The sequence below is a fragment of the Bacillus rossius genome, chromosome 1, assembly GCF_032445375.1.
Source record: "Bacillus rossius redtenbacheri isolate Brsri chromosome 1, Brsri_v3, whole genome shotgun sequence".
Lineage (NCBI taxonomy): Eukaryota > Metazoa > Arthropoda > Insecta > Phasmatodea > Bacillidae > Bacillus > Bacillus rossius.
In genome coordinates this window covers 153,020,063-153,038,183 of record NC_086330.1, presented here as the reverse complement: position 1 = coordinate 153,038,183, position 18,121 = coordinate 153,020,063, and the positions used below count along the sequence as shown (strand labels likewise).

Sequence of the window (18,121 nt, the reverse complement as noted above, 5' to 3'; positions counted from 1 at the left end):
CTGTGTGTACTGTGTGTACGTTCCTTTTCCTGTGTGTACTGTGTGTACGTTCCGTTTCCTGTGTGTACTGTGTGTACGTTCCGTTTCCTGTGTGTACTGTGTGTATACGTTTCGTTTCCTGTGTGTACTGTGTGTACGTTTCGTTTCCTGTGTGTATTGTGTGTACGTTTCGTTTCCTGTGTGTACTGTGTGTACGTTCCGTTTTTCTTGTGTACTGTGTGTACGTTCCGTTTCCTGTGTGTATTGTGTGTACGTTCCGTTTCCTGTGTGTACTGTGTGTACGTTCCGTTTCCTGTGTGTACTGTGTGTACGTTCCGTTTCCTGTGTGTACTGTGTGTACGTTTCGTTTCCTGTGTGTACTGTGTGTACGTTTCGTTTCCTGTGTGTATTGTGTGTACGTTCCGTCTCCTGTGTGTACTGTGTGTACGTTCCGTTTCCTGTGTGTACTGAGTGATCATTACATTTATTGCATGTAAATTGCATGTATTGTGCGTACATTGCGTACATTACGTGTTGGAGCTGATGGATCTGTTGGAGCACTTGTAGCTAATGGTCAATTGAAGCATAGGAGCAAAATTTAGATGGATCTGATGACGTGAATTGTAGCTCTTGGAGCCTGGCGTATATTGGAGAGATCGAATTTTTTTTTTCGATCAAATGATCCTCTTTTTTAATTTGTAGATTTGACTCTAGTATTATTGTAAATGGTTCTTGATTTGACTAGCGTATTATTCCATCCGGTGCATGTATATAAGCGAGTCCTAGACAGCAGGACGCTCAGTTAGTTACTGACGTCGGCGGTGTAAGGATCACCTAGTTTGTTTCTTCTGGTGCATAAGACGTGTCAATTAGCTGTTCTTGAGACCTCGATGGCATCTTTACCGTCTTTAACGTCGAACTCGGAGGTTGTACCATCGTCTACGGGAACCTTGACGACAGCTACGATGGAGAAGGTGCAGATCCCGTTGGCAACGACGACGTCAACATTGGAGGAGATTTCAACAGATGTGATACCGCCATCATCCGAAGTTTCATCGTCAGCAATGGATTCTTCCACTAATAAAAAGCATACATTGCGTCGGTGCAAATACTGTGACGCATCATTTACTATTACCTCAAATGCTCGCAGACATGAAAGAAGCAGTTGTTCTAATAATGTTAAAAGAATACAATTTCAGTGCAATAAGTGCAAAAAACTAATTTCACGTCTTGATAGCTTACATCTTCATTATAAAAAATGCTCCGAGAAGTATAATGAACATGGTTATTGTTTTGACTCGTGTGTTGTACCAGCAAATGAGAATATATAAGTGGGACCCTGGTGATATGAACTTCAGTCCGTCTCTGGCTGCGGTGATGAACGGATCGGATAGACATTTAAAGTCATGTAAAAGGCTTTGTCCGTACAATAAGAAGACTGTTTGAATCGAGGAATTCACAAGACTTTAGTACTTTGTCTGTGTTTATTATGTACTTGTAGTAGATTAGAATGTATGTAATAAAAGTTTTTAAAAGAACTTGTGTTGTTTTTTATTTTCTCAAACCTGTCGCTTTTGTGGTATTTTTTAAAATTAAAGTTGATTGGTATCGGTCAGGGGTCGAACCAAGAACGGGAATCGATCTAATCAATAATTACTTTAATGAGTGAATTATTTAATGAATTTTGAACTTTTTCCCGAATCTCTAGCATTAAAATTACGGATTTTCAAGATGGCGTCCAAATTTCAAGATGGCGTGTGTCACAGTAATAAATGATTACTGCACTGTAGCGGGTTAGAATAAAATTATCCAGATGGAAATGTACTCTATAATACGAGTACACACACACAAGATGGCATACTCCAGCAGGTGGTAGCTCCTGGTATCATCTACTGAACATAAAATGTATGATCCATGATGGTCGACAAGGACAAAGTCAAATTTCGAGGACAAAGTCAAATTTCAAGGTCAAGGTCAAATTTCAAGGTCAAGGTCAAATTTCAAGGTCAAGGTCAAATTTCAAGGTCAAGTTCAAATTTCAAGGTCAAGGTCAAATTTCAAGGTCAAGGTCAAATTTCAAGGTCAAGGTCAAATTTCAAGGTCAAGGTCAATGATCAATGTCAACAGTTGAGGACAAAAGTATGGTGACCAGATAATTATACTACATGGTATCGGCACACTCTAGCAGACGAAAACAAGATGGTGGACTCCAGCGGATGAAGACAAGATGGCGGACATGATGTCATACCAGTTGATGATATAAACCTTGGTACTGGTGGTGGTAGATCAGTCTAGGTAGCTTTCATGGAGGAAGGATCGACCGTTTACTCTCGTCGGGAATCGAACCAAGGACGTACATCGATATAATCATACAGAATTCAAATACATTAATTTTTTTATGAATTTTGGAATTTTTTTCATTAAAATCGGATAATAAATAAAGATTTTCAAGATGGCGTCCAGATTTAAAGATGGCGGACATGACATCATACTAGGTGAAGATATGTATACTTTGACATAAGTGGTGGGGGTCAGTATTCCAGCACCCACCGTGGGGGGAAGGATCGGTCGCCATTTTTAATTTTTTTGCACCCGTCGGGTTCGAACCGAGGACTCCGAACTCCGTGTCGATAATGTTTGTTTTTTATAAATATTTTATTAAATTTATATTATTTAATTTTTTTATAATTTTTTTTAAAAAATTTCATTAAAATCGGATAATAAATAAAAAAGTTAAAGATGGCGGCCGTAACGGAAATTGAAACGGTGACGTCATGATTCAAAATGGCGGAAAACACATCGCCGGAATGTTCGAGAAAACAAAATGACATCATCCAAAATGGCGGATCCATGATGGCGGATACAAAATGGCCGCCGTGATATACGTGTCCCGTTACGTTATGTCCCGTTACGTTGTGTCCCGTTACGCTGTGTCCCGTTACGCCGGCTGCACGCACGAAAAAGTGTCACGTTACGCACATTGTCACGTTACGCTCGTCCAAGATGGCCGCCGTGACGTCAAAATACAAGATGGCGGGTGTCACCACAGTCACCACAACCTGAATCCTGTTTCCGGAGCCCCTATCATATACTACTAGCTTCCCAAAGTTAATAATTTTATTGCATATTTTTATGTGTATTGTCTAAGGTTTTATAATATCATTTCTCTTCAAGGCGTTTAAGGCTTCAGGATTGATTACATTGGTTTTTCTTATTCTTGGTTTACGCCCTTTAATATTTTTATAAAAAATATTAATTTACATTTTTTTGAAAGAAAACCTGAGCAAGAGAAATTTGCATACTTCTCGAATACATCTTTGAAAAAGTTTCAGTCAACGTTGGGCCATCTTCAAAGGCCTGGTGTTTCGGCGCGGCATCTGTAAGGGCGATTCAAGGCGCACTGTGATTGGTCCACATTGACCGGAGGAGGGTCTGGCCGCAACAAAGGCGTGCCGAAACTTAGTGCAACTCGAGTGTTTTCGCCGGACGTACACGGCCTCAGCCCAAAAGAACGAAGTCCAGGCCGCCAGATGAACTCCGTACTTGGGACTTTGCGAGACAGGGCCCGCGACTGGCGGTAGCCTATCAGGAGTCGCGCGCGCGTCTTGGAGAGGCACGGGTCAGTGCATCGGAGTCGTGGAAGGAATTGTTCTCACACGTACCCATACGGTCGGGAACATGATTGTACTTGCTCACTGGTCGGTTTATCGCTGGTTCGAATCCCACCCAGCTATTGATGTCGGAAAGATAATTTAAGAAGTTCTTTTAGTTAAAGACGATTTTTCAAATATAGGCTTGCGTATGTAGTTTTTATGCAGTGTTTTAAATTACCTGTGTTATACTTACCTAACGACTACAGAATTTTTCACCACATGATATATAGAAACGCTAATTTAAAAAATAATATGTCAGCTATTACTTGGTTAACATTTATCAGTCATTTTTAGTAAACAAATATTCCTCATTTTATCAGGCTCATTTCATTCCAGAGATCCATGACAATCTCCTTTTCTTCTGGGTGGAAATTGCTAATATCAAAACTTCGCCGTCACGTTTATTTGCTTCCAGTTAGATCCATAATTTGTAAAAATCTAACATTTCCTTGGTATTGTCCCTCTACACTAACAGGAAATCATTACCTGACTGTTAAAATATTCTTTAATCATACGAGATGATACTTGTTGCATTACTTTCATTTGCAGTAGAAAAGACCTGTGATTTCACTGATGAAATTCTAAAGTACTCGTAGGGGCTAATGTTCTATCACACAAAAAAAATGCCTAAAATCAGCGGAAGGTAGGAGGAAGGCTGTGTGTTTACTGTTGATATTAAAAAAAATGGTTGCCCAATTTTTAAAATTTTTGTAACCTACCCTTGCTGTTTAAAACTCGACTACCTTAGTATCATGTGATTGTGCAATTCGTAAAAATCATAAAGCTTAGACGTTTTTAGTGTTAAGTGTTTCCTGTTACGTAAATTACAGTAAATATTGCCTAAAAAGAAGCATGGATAAGTGTTTCTGGCGTGGTGTTAGGTTCGGTTTAGTTTTGAGTTTCTTCGACAGCTAGGTCATTAGAGACGAACGTACGCAGAAAAATTAAGGTAAATTTGAGAAAGAGTTGGCAATGGCCTTTGAAGGGGGGAACTTACTATCATGGCATTCGGGAAATCAAGGGTAAACACAAATCGGTATTTAGCCCCAGGTCCTTCAGAATACTATTCCAATTTATTACAGATTCCTTATTTGTTTTGGAAAAAAATATGCTTGGCTTGATGGAAACTACTACTACTTCATTGATTTATTGATCTGTAAACATCCTAGCTCTTGGTATACGATATTTGGTAAGATTCATTTCGTGAAAATGGAACGGAAGTCGATGAACGGAATTGTGACACAAAGATGGCGGACCCACGTGTAGCAACATAAACCTATAGACACTTTAGAAAACATTATGAGACATATCAAACGTATTGGTTTGCCAAACTAAACTTTATAATAGTTTATTATGCTTTATGTCATCATTTATAGTCATAAAAAGAAATGACAACTTAAAAAATACGCAATACTTTTTTGATAATCCTTAGTAAACACTGAAATGTAGATATAGCGCAATATTCGTCATACTATAGAGAATAGAATATTTGTAGCCACTATATATACATTATATATATTTACGACGCTTTTTTTAATAAAACAAATTCATGGTTACTTTTTTACTGTTTTGAATCAGCTCAATATAGTTAAAGTTGTTTGTAGGAAATATTTACAGACTGATTTCTGTCATTTAAGCAGAAACCGATATACAGACATATAATAAGTGTTATAATATGTGTTTTAAAATGTTTCCTGTTAACATTGTTTTAATGTATCTATTGGACTGCAACTTTTAATTCGAAAAATTCTTAAAAGATAGCGCCGCGTTCATAATGGTTTAGAGAACAAAGCAAAATGTTAATTATCTTTGAAACCATGTTTGTTCCAACACAATTTTCTTGGCTAATAATATAAAGGTATTTTTAAATATACGATTAAATCGTGTTGTTTATTTTTATTTGCAGTTTGGCAGTTGGTTTTGATAGTTTAATTGGCTTTGACGTCGTTGTGAACTCTTTATACGATGCATTCACACCCATGCCTGCACGGGACTCTAACCCAGAACCCCTCGCATCGAGATACGGCTGTGCATCAAACTGCGCGAACAGGAGGTCGGCAGTTGGGAGTCTGAAGCGACCTGTTGAGTTTCCTGACCGGGGAAAAACAACAGCAACGAGACGGGACGGCAACGCAGCGAGCGGGAAACTGCAGCTCTCGCGCCCAAGGCCGGGGAACCGCGACATGATTGTTTCCTTGTCTGGTGGCGTCCTCGGCGACCGGGAAAACAGCTCCTCGCTCGTTGCTGGATCAGAGGCGGGTCTGGCGGCGAGACGCACGCCCGCTGCTTGTGGTCTGGCGCGCAGTCTTCTCGTCGTGCGCAGCGGTAACCATCACATTATATGGCGGAGAAATGAAGTCCCTTGAGTGCTTCCAAGGGAGTTCCATGCCTAATTATTATGAAAACACGTTTTTTTCAGCCATTTTCACTCTTCTAAAATTACAGCTTTAAAATGAAGTGACAGCGTATTCTTAAATGCATTTCGTAAACCGGAACTACTCTGATATGTTTATCAGTGCGCCTGGCTGGGCGCTCGATCTCTAAAAAGCGCGATGGGCGCTAAGGGCGATAACGGATCGCGCATCACACGCCTCCTCGCCTCTACGCGTCAGGATCGAACTAGCGAGCAGGCTTCTCGTCGGTGACCCCGCCTCTGTGGGACATTCAAGCGGCTTCTCTGTAATTTAAAGGTTGAAAATTAAAGACAGATTTAGTCTGGAATCCTATTTAAACCTACGTTGCTGCGTTAATAATAATAATAATTCAGAATTAATAACAGGGACGCAAATCTGTTCGAATAGTAATGGGGCATGCGGGAGTTCTCTTGGGTGGTGGGGGGGGGGGGGGGGAGGTGTCCCAAGAGTTGCGCGTGGGTTTTAACCGACACTAGTCCAGTGCTTGTATGTTGTACACAGCCCATATTTTGGCCTATATGCAGAACAGTTTAATACATGTAGACCTTTTCCCCCATAAAACTTAGTTTTAACGTTTACGTTTATCAACCCCGTTACACAGTGCCCCCCCCCCCCCCCCCCAAGGAGGGGCTTCTTAATTCCAGGGAGGTCGAGCACACCTGTTAACCACCTCCCCCCCTGACCAAGCCAGAACAGGAGCTACGTCCAAATGCTGAAACCGTCAATGAAAACACTCGTTATAGCCCTTTTATTTGTCAGAAAAAATTACACGATACAGACAAAACCATGTTCAATGGCTGTAAAATGATATTCGTAAACAGACACTTCAAAAAAAAAAAAGAAACCCTTGTAAAATGACGCGTCAACACTCAGAGGTCTGTACGCCGACCCGGCCAGGCGGCCGTATTAAAACTGCGTCTCACACGTCCAGTTGGTTGTATTATGTTGCCATTGATATTGTTTGTTTGGCATTTTTAATAAATTTATTTCGATATACATACGTTGTTTTTAAAACTACTATCTTTGCAGTGGAGGAGATTATTTCAAAACGATTTTATGCACAACCAGTAGTTGGCGTTCGTCAATAAAATTAAAATAATTTAAAACTGATATCTCAATTTCATTTTTTTTAAATCACAAATTTCTTCAACATATATTTACAAAACATTATTTTTAGGCAGTAAAACGCCACGTTATTGATAATGGTTATAAACACTTGCGTTACCTTTTACCGTTTTTATAAAATATGTATTAAATACCTGTTGAGAAAATATTGAGACGAAACATAAAACGGCAGATTAACAGCGAAAGTCCCCTCAAATAATGATGAAAGAAAATGAAATAAACAAAATGGCGAGTAAGACCGAGTCTCCCACTCCATGGCTCGAGTCCACGAGGGGCGAAAAATACAATATTCGATGGAAGTCTTGAGAGCTTATAAAATAAGGCAGGGACGTCTGAATGATGTCAGCATCTGAAAAAAATATGGAATATTTAAGGCAACATTATAACCTACTTACTGTTGGATTCTGAAAAAAATATATTTCCTTGGACGTGTTTTTCACATAATGTCACGAGTGTCGGAATACAGGTCAGTAAAGGATAGCCTAAATATAATTAATTGCAGTTTGATTAGCTAATATTTACACTTTTAATTAAATTACAAAAAATTAATATTTTTCCACAAATTAATCACACTTTCCTAAGTCCACATTTACTAGCCCTACTGGAGCTCGACTCGACAGTGGCTTTCATTGTTGTTTTCGTTTCGTACCACACACCTCAGTCTCATCACACTGCTTTGCACTACTCGCGTTGGGACACAGTGCCATGACCCCGGTCTTAGCACACGAAGCCCGTCGCTCGTCGTCCGCTATCGCTCGCCAAGGGGTCACTCGCCCGCGTCACTTCACTGCAGTTCGCATATCGATTTATCTTCTATACCTGCCGGCTCGTACCGTGTAAAGGTCTCGCGGCCCTCCGAAGTGTCGAGGCTGCCAGAGTAATAGCGTCCTAGTTACGCCACTTCTTGAGACGGGACTCTGGGGACCAGTTGAACCCGCAAGAGGACCGGAGAGGTGGCACTGATTATCGTATTACCGTGTAGCGACATAATAGGAGTGGGTGCTACCTGCATCGCGCCCCTCCCGCTGGCTGGCCAGCCTCGTCGCTAGCAGCCTCGTAACAACAAATACGTTTTCATCGGACTAGCAGAATCCGACAGACGTTGTCCTGCAATTGCATATTTATTCATCTATTTATATATGTAATTAATGGTTTGTATCTAATCTAGGTTCTATAAAGCGTTTGAAATATATTACATTTTAAACGCATGCACCAAATATTAATTTCATTCACAACCACTATTTGTTGTTATTGAGGATTAAGCACAGTTAAAATCACAACATACCATTTTTCATGGTGATCGGTTGAACGGAATAGAAGTTGATACGCTGCAGCGCTATCAAGTGGTGCTTTATTACTAAAAGTGTAGCGTATACCAATTTTCATGGTGATCGGTCGAATGGTATAGAACTTAATGCGTAGCAGCACCGTATAGTGGGGAGTTATATAGCAAAATGGATAGCATAAAAACACTTCGATTTGGCAACTTTATTGTTGATCGATCAAACGGTGTCGGAGTTTATCAACGTTAAATATACCAATATCCATTTATATAAGTAGATAGGTAACAGCAAATGAGTGAACATTTACTTACCGCAAATATAATTTGCAGAGAAAAAAAAATGCTCACTTTTCTTTTGTTTTACCACCGTGGGTATCCATGACGTGACATGGTTTCCGAATGGTAGTATAAATAACACATGTCTAATGCATGTAATGACCAAATGATTTAGGAGATTTGACTCATTCATACCCAAGGACAAGTCTGATATGGGGTGGGAGGCTGAACACATCAGGAAGTTACTGTGAGGGTGGGAAAACTGCGAAAAATATCACTCACGAGTTTCCCCTCCCCCCCCCCTTCATTAACACTTCACGACCACAAGTCGGAACTGTTCTAACAACGCAAAGACAAGTTATAAAGGAGAAAGGGGTGGTTTGAAATGTCCCATGTTGGGGAGAAGGGAGAAAACATTCCTGGAATCCTCTTATTATGAATGTTGTTCAAAACAAACTCCATCTCTCGGTATTCAAAACGTGATCAATCGTGAGAAGAACACGTCGAAAATTCCTATGAGTCAGAAGCCAAGAACAGAATACTAGGTTTTATTTATCCACCCCCCCCCCCCCCCCAACTTTTTTTCTCACCATTTGTGTGATAATTAATAACTGGAGATAAAAATATCAAAATTTGTTTTCTTCGTATTTTAAAAATACCGTTTTGAATTGTTTGTATTTTAATACGTAAAACATGTAGAATATTTATCTGACATTTCTAAAACGTCGAGTAAAAAATTAAGGTGCGATTTCACAAGCAACCTTGAGATTTTTTTTTTTCAAATCGCAAAATGAAAATAAATATTCAAATACAAAATTATAGCTGACATTGTTTCCCTTTCTCCAATAATAATAATAATAATAATAATAGTTACGTACTTGCTATCTCTTTCTCATCCTTGACGTGTGCTGTGCTTAATTTGTTGGTAAGTTAAACAGTTGATTCTTGAAAACATCACAAAACTATTTACAGACACACTCTATGTGCCCTGAAAATATTACACTTCATTTGAATACGGTTCTATACTCTTTGCATGCTTCGTAAACAAACAAAATTATATCATTTTACAAAACTAATATTACTTATAACTCACGCTTACGAAAACATTGACTGTAAGTGAATCAAAAATCTGGCGGACACTGTTTTCATGAATGACAATAAAATCCTGTAAGTATTATGAGATTATATTGGTAGGTAACGAATTGTAAAAATCATCCATGTCCAATTTGGGACTACATCCCACGATCACACAAGTAGTATTTATGTACGCTGATCCTTAGAAACCAGAGTAAACTAATTTTAAAAACGCTAGATATTAAAAATCTGTTTACAATTAATTGAAAAACACATTGTATAATAGATAAAATAAATATTAAAACAAAATTTAAATTAACTAGCACGAAAACCAATTCGTGTTACAGAATGTCATGTAGCCTACGTATTTTTGTCTTTTACTAGATCAATTATTTTATGTAGGTACAGTGATTTCTTTACTATATATTGTAGATAAAAAGAGCTATGACGGTGTGTATATGAAAGTGAAATATAAATTTTTAGTTTTAAAATTAATTTTTAAAACAGTTTCACAACTTTAGACTGCATTATTTTTAATATATTTATTCTTTAATTTTATGACGTAACAATTATGAAATTAATAATTATCTGGAACGACACAATACCAAATGAATAAATATGTCATATTAAAAGCATTTCTACACGCATAATTGGAAACAATTTTAATCGAAATCCGCAGCCCATACCCGGCTCGTCTTGTACACCCGCTGCGCCGTGGGACCACTCGGCAGCATAGCCAACATCTGAACCGAATAGAAAAAATTATTGGCCGCGATATTGGCAGCCCGGGTCGCCCCGCTTCCCCTGCCGGCGGGCGCGTCCATATCACGCCGTGGGAGAGCACTGCGGCGTCCTTGAATATGCCTCGCTCGCGGCTGGCGCGCCGGCGCATGCGCAGACGGGTGCGCGTGCCCGCGCATAAAACCGCGGGCTTTGGTGCGGAGCGGACGGTGTTGCTTGGAGGGATCGCCGGTACGCACCGCTGCAGTCGGTGGAGCGTGGCAGCTGGCTGCTGTTTGTTGCGGAGCGAGCGCCATTCCCGTATCGATCTCGCCGCAGCCGCACGGAAGTCGACGAGCCGCAGCGACCCGACCATGGCCGAAGACAACCTGACCGCGGTGCTCTACAAGATCAACGACCTGCGACTAGTGAGTACTCCATGTTTGTGAGATATCTCCTTCTCGCCTCCACACAGTCACCAACTCTTACCTGAACCCTTCGATCTCTCTCTCTCTCTCTCTCTCTCTCTCTCTCTCTCTCTCTCTCTCTCTCTCTCTCTCTAGCTTATATTTATTATTAATTTTATGATTTTTTTATTTAGTTCTTATAAACTGAACCCCTGTCTGTGTGGGTGCCTTTATTAAATTTAAACCTCCGTGTAAGATTGCATTTATTTTGAACATTCACAGCCAATAACTTACGAGTTTGGCAACACTGCGGGAGATTTTGTTCTAGTGTGCGCGTACTGTTTCCCAACATTGAAGATTCGGGAATCAGTATTTTTTTTTTGTTCTGTTTTCTGTCGTAACACCAAATTTTTATTTGTGTTCAGACATGTTGAGTTTCTTGTTTATTAAAAAATATGTTTGACATTACATTGTCTTCGACTTATATTTTTATAATATTCAAAGTTAAGAATAGAGGGTTTTTTTAAACTAAGAAGATATAATTTTTTTTTTTTTTTTTCATTTTCTCCATGCTTTTAGCTTTAACAAAAATATTGGTATTTTTGTTTTTTACAAATTCAGATGTGAAGGGAGAGTTTTATTTGTTTGTTTATTTTTAAAACTTTCTATCAGAAATGAGGGTATCATTCCAAATAAACACAATATCCGATTCCAGACTGCGACTTCGAAGGTCACTAATTTAAGTATGCGTTTACTATTGACGTTCAGATTACGTTTGCTATAAAACCATTTTAAGTACCGAGAAAAACTATAAATATGTTCCGTGTGCCAAATTGAAGCAAACAGAATTTAGAACTGTCTAATTTTGTAGTGAGAAATGCTTTTCTCTCATAATATTAACTAAAAGTTTTGATAAAATTTTAATCAAATCAACCCTTTAATCAACAGTATGAGATTTCGGCAAAGAAACTATTTTTTTTTGGAACTGTTTTCTGGTAATTTTTTTCTTCAATATTTGTAGCGGTTTAAAGTCGGAAGTCAACAAAAAACCAAGGCGTGTAGGGAGTAGTAGTAGTGAGAAAACTCACACAACAGTTCATATCATTTGCAGTGCAATAAAATTGTTATTGACTTACGTGAAATATCCATGCATCAATTATCTACTGCATGCGCCTCACGTTTTTTTCCTGGTTTTTGTTTTAAATCTTACAAGTAATTTCATAGGTATTTAAAATTAATAATTAGAAATTTTAAAGAGAAATTATTTTATACTTTTTTTTATTTAAATCTAATGACACTGAAATCAAGCGTCCAACATCTTCGAGCCTGAGCGACGAAGCCACAATGGCGGCGGAGGGGTGTGAACATCGACCTTGCGTGCTGCTATGCCTGGAACATGACCGAGGGCAGGGGGCTGTCGCTTATGCGCTTATTGTACACTAAGGATTCCGTCTATACCAACATCAGAATGTCATTCATGTAAGAGCTGGTTCATAATGATTTTTAATAATGTGACTTGTGAACAAACTATGATTTTACTTTCTTAATATAATTAGTTTGACTCGTACAACATTTGTTTTTACAAGAAAAGTTTTTTTTTATGTTCAAACCAACAAATTTGGATCCCATGTATTGTTTTATAAACCACACTCACTAAAAGATCGTCGTGTTTTGTATATGCCTGTCTCATACGTATAATGTGTAACGCTTAAATGTAGAGGATTCGGAAGACCTCAGTAAACGCTTGTGTTTAAATACCAACATTTATGTAAATTTTTGTGTGACCATATTTGTTTTAATGTTTGAATGTATCAGTTAATTCTTGAAGGCAAAAGTTAATGGTACATTCCTATGTGGTATCTGCGGGTTTTTTAACTACCTCTGTATTGCATTAGATGAGCATGTATATAAAATAACATCGTGATTTTACAAGCCAAGATGGTTATGTATTGTGAAACAGCTAGGTTTATTTAACATTTCGATTAGGGTGGCTGAGTAATAAATAATAGTTTTTTTTTTTTCGGGAGGTTAGGTTAGGTTATCGTAACGAAAATATAGGTTGGTTAGATTAAGTTAGCATTTTTTAAGAACTCTAGGACAGAATATATATATACACTTGCAAAATGGTGTTTTTTTTACTAGCAACCAGAAAACTTCGGGGAACTTCGGGACTGTTCGGGTGTGACTCTCATCCCTGTAAGATAAAAATGTTCGTAAATATTTCTCAAGGTTAAAATACGGAAATTAACTGTGGATACTGAGGTAGGATACCAATATTTATATTGAAATAAAAACATGTCAGGACTTGACCTTAAGGCTTGTCCTCATACGCTATGTAGATTTTTTTCTTTTTAAAATTTTTTTTGTAAGGGCTACATTAAAAATTTTTACTCGATATCTCATTTGCGTTTGTTTTTCTACCACAAATATTTTCAACAGATTTTTACTTTGTGTAATATCACGAGTTAAAGAAGGCGCGTAAGTCTTCGTAGTCATAACCATATGTGCGACGGTTTTACACCCGTAATATTACACTTAGTAAATATCTGTTGAAAATATTTGTGGCAGAACAAGAAAGGCTAATGAGGTATCTTTTTAAAATTTTACAAATAGCCGTAAAAATATTTTAATGAGACGGAGTCATCACAGCCATCAAAGGACTTCCAGTTACATAAATATTTTGCGTCCCCACTCTGGAGGAAGCAATTCTTATTTTCCCGGAAGGCAAATCAGAAAGACTGAAGTACGCGGAACGGAGTGTTTGTCCAGATTTCTTGGTACTGTAGCTCCGCGGGGGCAGTTTCATTGACCCGAGGGGAAGGGGGTAAGGCTGTTGAGCTATTTTGAAAAGAACCAGTTTTTGTTTGGTTTCTGTTCTTGAGAAAGCATTGACTGGATTTTATAGCCGCCATATTGGGGGGAGTAAATGGCTTGGCGTGGCCTAATATCGGTTCGGTTGGATTTTTTTTTCCTAACCTAAATTAAAACTAAGTGTGTTGGGGAGGGTTCCGGGTTAGGGAGGGAGACTAAGTGCGTCTCAGGCCGAAGCCCATACGCTCTAATCATGCAGGGGTTAGCCATGCAGGAGGGGTAGCATGCTTCATGCGCTAGGAGGGGGATTGGCCAGCCATGGCAGCGATTGGCGCCATGACTAACTCCCCTCACTGACTAGACTAGACTAAAACTAGATAAGTTGGGCCCAGGTAAAACCTGCATAGACACAGGGAAAACCCTGGGCTCTGACATGCGGGATGCAAAATTGCATGCATTAATATCAAGCAGGAGGCTTACGGGAAAACAGAAGGATGGATCTGGAAGAAGAGTTGGACAGAGTAGAAAAGAGTCTACCATGCGTTGGGTTGGGGGGGGGGGGGGGAATGTTGGGGGCTTGGACATTGCTGTCCGCATTGGTTTGGGTGGCACTGGTTGTTTCAGGGGCGACTTTAGTCGTTTCCCACCGGACTGCCAGCCAGCCCACTTAAATTACGAAGAAAGAAAAGTATTTAGTTTATTTATTTAAGCTGTAATTCAAAATCTCATGCCTTTCAGAACACAGCCGGCATGGAGGTGAGGCCTGCCAGGCGAGCCATGCCATCAGACATGAGGGTCAGTACTAACACGACAGGCAGAGAACCCGAGGGGGCCGACCATTCACCTGTTCGGTTGGTTTGGCTTTACTTTTGTTAGCACATGCTCTATACAGACACTTCGAGTATCCTTGGGTGGCCACTATCTGCCAAAAACGATTAGATACGAAAAGTACTGTCCTAACCCACTTTTAGGAATGTTTGTTTGATCCGCAAGTAAACTACTGAACGTGTATACGTATAAGTAATTCACCTAAATTATTTTTTTTTTTCAAAATTTTTAAATAAATGCTTATAACCGCCTGCACGCCAAAGGGTTATTTGAATCCAGTAAATAACATGTTGGATCGACAGTAAATCACTGGGAAGTTTTCTTGGAAGCACAGTTCATGCGCGAAATCACATGGTCACTAATGAGGTTATTAGCCATTAACGCGACAGCTAAAGAGCAGAAGTTCAACTTTTACCAATTTATTTCTCAACACTTGGCTATCTAAATGTTTACAGTTAAACGGTCACTGGTTGTTGCAAATAAATGAAATGAAGATACGACAAAATCGATTTTTTTTTCATTTGGACGAACACATAAAAATATATAGTATTTTTTCTATATATATTTTATATTTATAGTATTTTTTCTGATCGGAATATATAGTAACCAAATTTTAAATCTTGTAGAACTTGTTTTAATGTGGTTTAAGTAGTTAAACAATAAAAATTTTATTAATCAAATAGAATTAATTTATTTTCAAAACTATTCACATTATGTTCATAGAATAACATAATACAACCTATTTAATAGTAAAACGAAAGAAAATCTCCCTTATCCCCTACCCCTTCCCCAATCACAAATTCCAGATGACAAGGAAATAGGATAAGTTTGGTCTCCCCGTGGGACTTGACCTACAAGTAGCCCCAAAAATGTTGATATAATTAATTTCCTGTTAACTGAAAATCATGCGCATGTTTTGGTTTTTTTATCGCTGTAGTAAAAAATTATAATTCATCTAATTGTTGTATTTGTACATAAAAATTTAGTTACCGTATTTACAATAATATTGAAGTAATTGTCCTGAAACGACAATAGTGTTTTTCTTACACAGATGGAGTTTTAGACAACCCTTAAGGATCAGTCTCATTTGCCGAGTAAGTTATTTAAATGTTTTATTGTTCATATGAATTAAGTGATTTTTCTGTAAATAAATTCTAATTATTTTCTTAATTTTCTCACCGTTATTTTCGAGCTGTAATATGTTACGCAAATAATTATAAAATTAAAACTAGTGTGAAGTTGTTCCACCATTAGATGATAAGATGATATTTAGTAAATATCTGTTTAAATAATCTATGGCAAAACAACAAATTCAACTATTGCAATCGTGACAGGTTAACATGAAAACCCTTAAATAGTAGGTATTGTTACAAGTGAGGAAATCAGGTTCGTAAGGATAGCCCAATTAATTTTTATACAAGTTTTATTTTTTACTAATATTTACATTACTTATTAAATCGCCAACTTAATGACTGTTCACAAATCACTAAGTATATGTCCAGTCCACAGATCACACTCCTCACTGGAGCCAGGCTCAACAGTGGTTCGCCCCTTACCTCACGCCTGTCCACACACACAGTCTCAAGTCACACACACACACACACGCACACGGTCCCGTTGCTCCGCTGCTCGCAAAGGGGTGGGGGGTCTCCCGCCCTTTTTACAGAACTCAACTGCCGCGGAGACCAGCGTCGCCGCTTTTATACTAGTTGGCCGTGTTTCTGGAATGGACTGGAGTGGTTGTGACGTGTCGCGGCATCCCGAAGCGCCCAGAAACTCGTCGGAGTCGCGACACTCCACGCACGGCCTCGGGGAAGCCCCCGGAGACCTCCAGAAAGCCGCGTGGTGGGCAGCCGAAGGAGTCCTCCGAGGCACGCCCTACGTCAGCGGGCCCCGGGAGCTACCGGGCCGGCAGGCACCCGGCTCGCCCCAGGGCCCTGCTTCCTGCACGCTGTGTGACAACATGAATGACAAGAAAACGAAACAAACAATGAGGCGCGTGGTACCCAACCTGAAGGGGTAGTATCCTAAAATATTTTGCTCAGAAAATTTTCTGTTTTTTGCACATAATTTTAAATAAATTCTTAATACATATAAACTTATTTCATTGTTTATAGAAGGCCTTCTATACTAATAAGTATTTAATGTTTCTTTAAATTAAAGGGAAAAAAATATGTGAATCATTGCATGTACTAAAAGCATGAAATAACTTTCGTAATGTAGCCTTCACTTCAAATGTTTAATACTTTTCGTAATTAATTCATTAAATCAATAAAAAGTAGGTTTTCTCAAAACCCTGAAAAAACTGAGGTTTCTATGGATTTGGGAAAAGCTATTTTTTTTTATTGATTTAATGATTGATACACTGAAAACAATGAGCTTCAGGACGAAGACTACATATGTACGGTTAATCCAAAACTGTATAATTCCATGTGATTTCATTACGTACTAGGACTGACATCAACATTATCCTTTAAATTCATGAAGACCATTAAGTAGAGGGAAATGTTTCCAAAAGATATTAAATGTAGTTATGTTATGGATTTATTTAACTCGTGTTACCAAACATGGAATATTTGAAGCAAAATAATTTAGGATATTGACCCCCGTTAGGCCGGGTAGTATATAAAATACTCAAGGAATACAACGATGCAAGAACGCAACACGCAGTAAATGAAAGAAAATCACGATATTTCATAAGCACGCAAGTAGAAAATATGCCACCAACTCGAAAACTTGAAATTATAAAACAGCAGAAAACGAATTTCTTTACGGGATTGTGTTTGGTCCATTCAAGTTTATCTTGAAAACAGGAAATTTTAATGAAATATTAAAATAATATACTTCACTGTGTTAAATCATAGAAAGAAAACATAATGTTAACAATAAAAACAACATCGTGGCTTTTATGCGCGCAACCGTGGGCGTAGATCCCGATGGGCCCGCTTCCGCTTGCGAAATCGTGACTGTGAAACGGGGTCGATAAAATTAAACGTCAAAACTATGTTTTATGGAAAAAAATTATGATTATTTTAAAGTTTTCTGCTTATTGCATGCATGTAGGCCAACATAAGGGAAGTATATAAATGCAAGCACCCCCACCCCCCGCGAATTTCCACGGGACTGCTTGCGAATCATACAGATTTGCGCATCAAATTTAAAAAAATTTTGGAGCACTTAATTTTCAACATGAGCGTCGAAAATGCAAGCTAAAACGCCAAGAAAGGAAGTTGGAGGTTGAACAATAATTGCGTCGCGATAATGCGCCTTCCGTATAGTTTAAAAGCAGGTGCTCTAAAATGTGGCTGCTGTACCTTTTTGCGTCTTGCGTTACAGAATTTCTCGCAGGACTTCGCAGCCCGTCCATCCGCCGTCGTCCCGGCGTTGCGACGTCCCACTGGAGGCGCGGCGTCGCTATCGCGAGCTCGGCTGCCTGCGGACACGTCCGCCAGATACTCCCGTCGCTTTTTGCCGTCTCTCGGCTGTCTCCCAGCCCAGGCCAGACACGTGACTGGAGGTCCATTCAACACTGCACCCGCCACATCCTCCAAT

At 39.0% G+C, this 18,121-nt stretch overlaps 1 protein-coding gene across 1 annotated transcript in view; it reads left to right on the top strand.

The window, feature by feature from the left end:
• Positions 1–9,790: 9,790 nt before the first annotated feature.
• The window catches only part of LOC134546300 (sorbitol dehydrogenase-like), a 69,560-nt gene continuing 61,229 nt past the window's right edge, over positions 9,791–18,121 (top strand). Inside the window, exons 1-2 of the mRNA XM_063389022.1 lie at positions 9,791–9,896; positions 10,483–10,951. Of these exons, the coding sequence (XP_063245092.1) occupies positions 9,877–9,896; positions 10,483–10,951 (489 nt within the window). The 5' untranslated portion in view covers positions 9,791–9,876. The remainder of the gene's footprint in view (positions 9,897–10,482; positions 10,952–18,121) is intronic.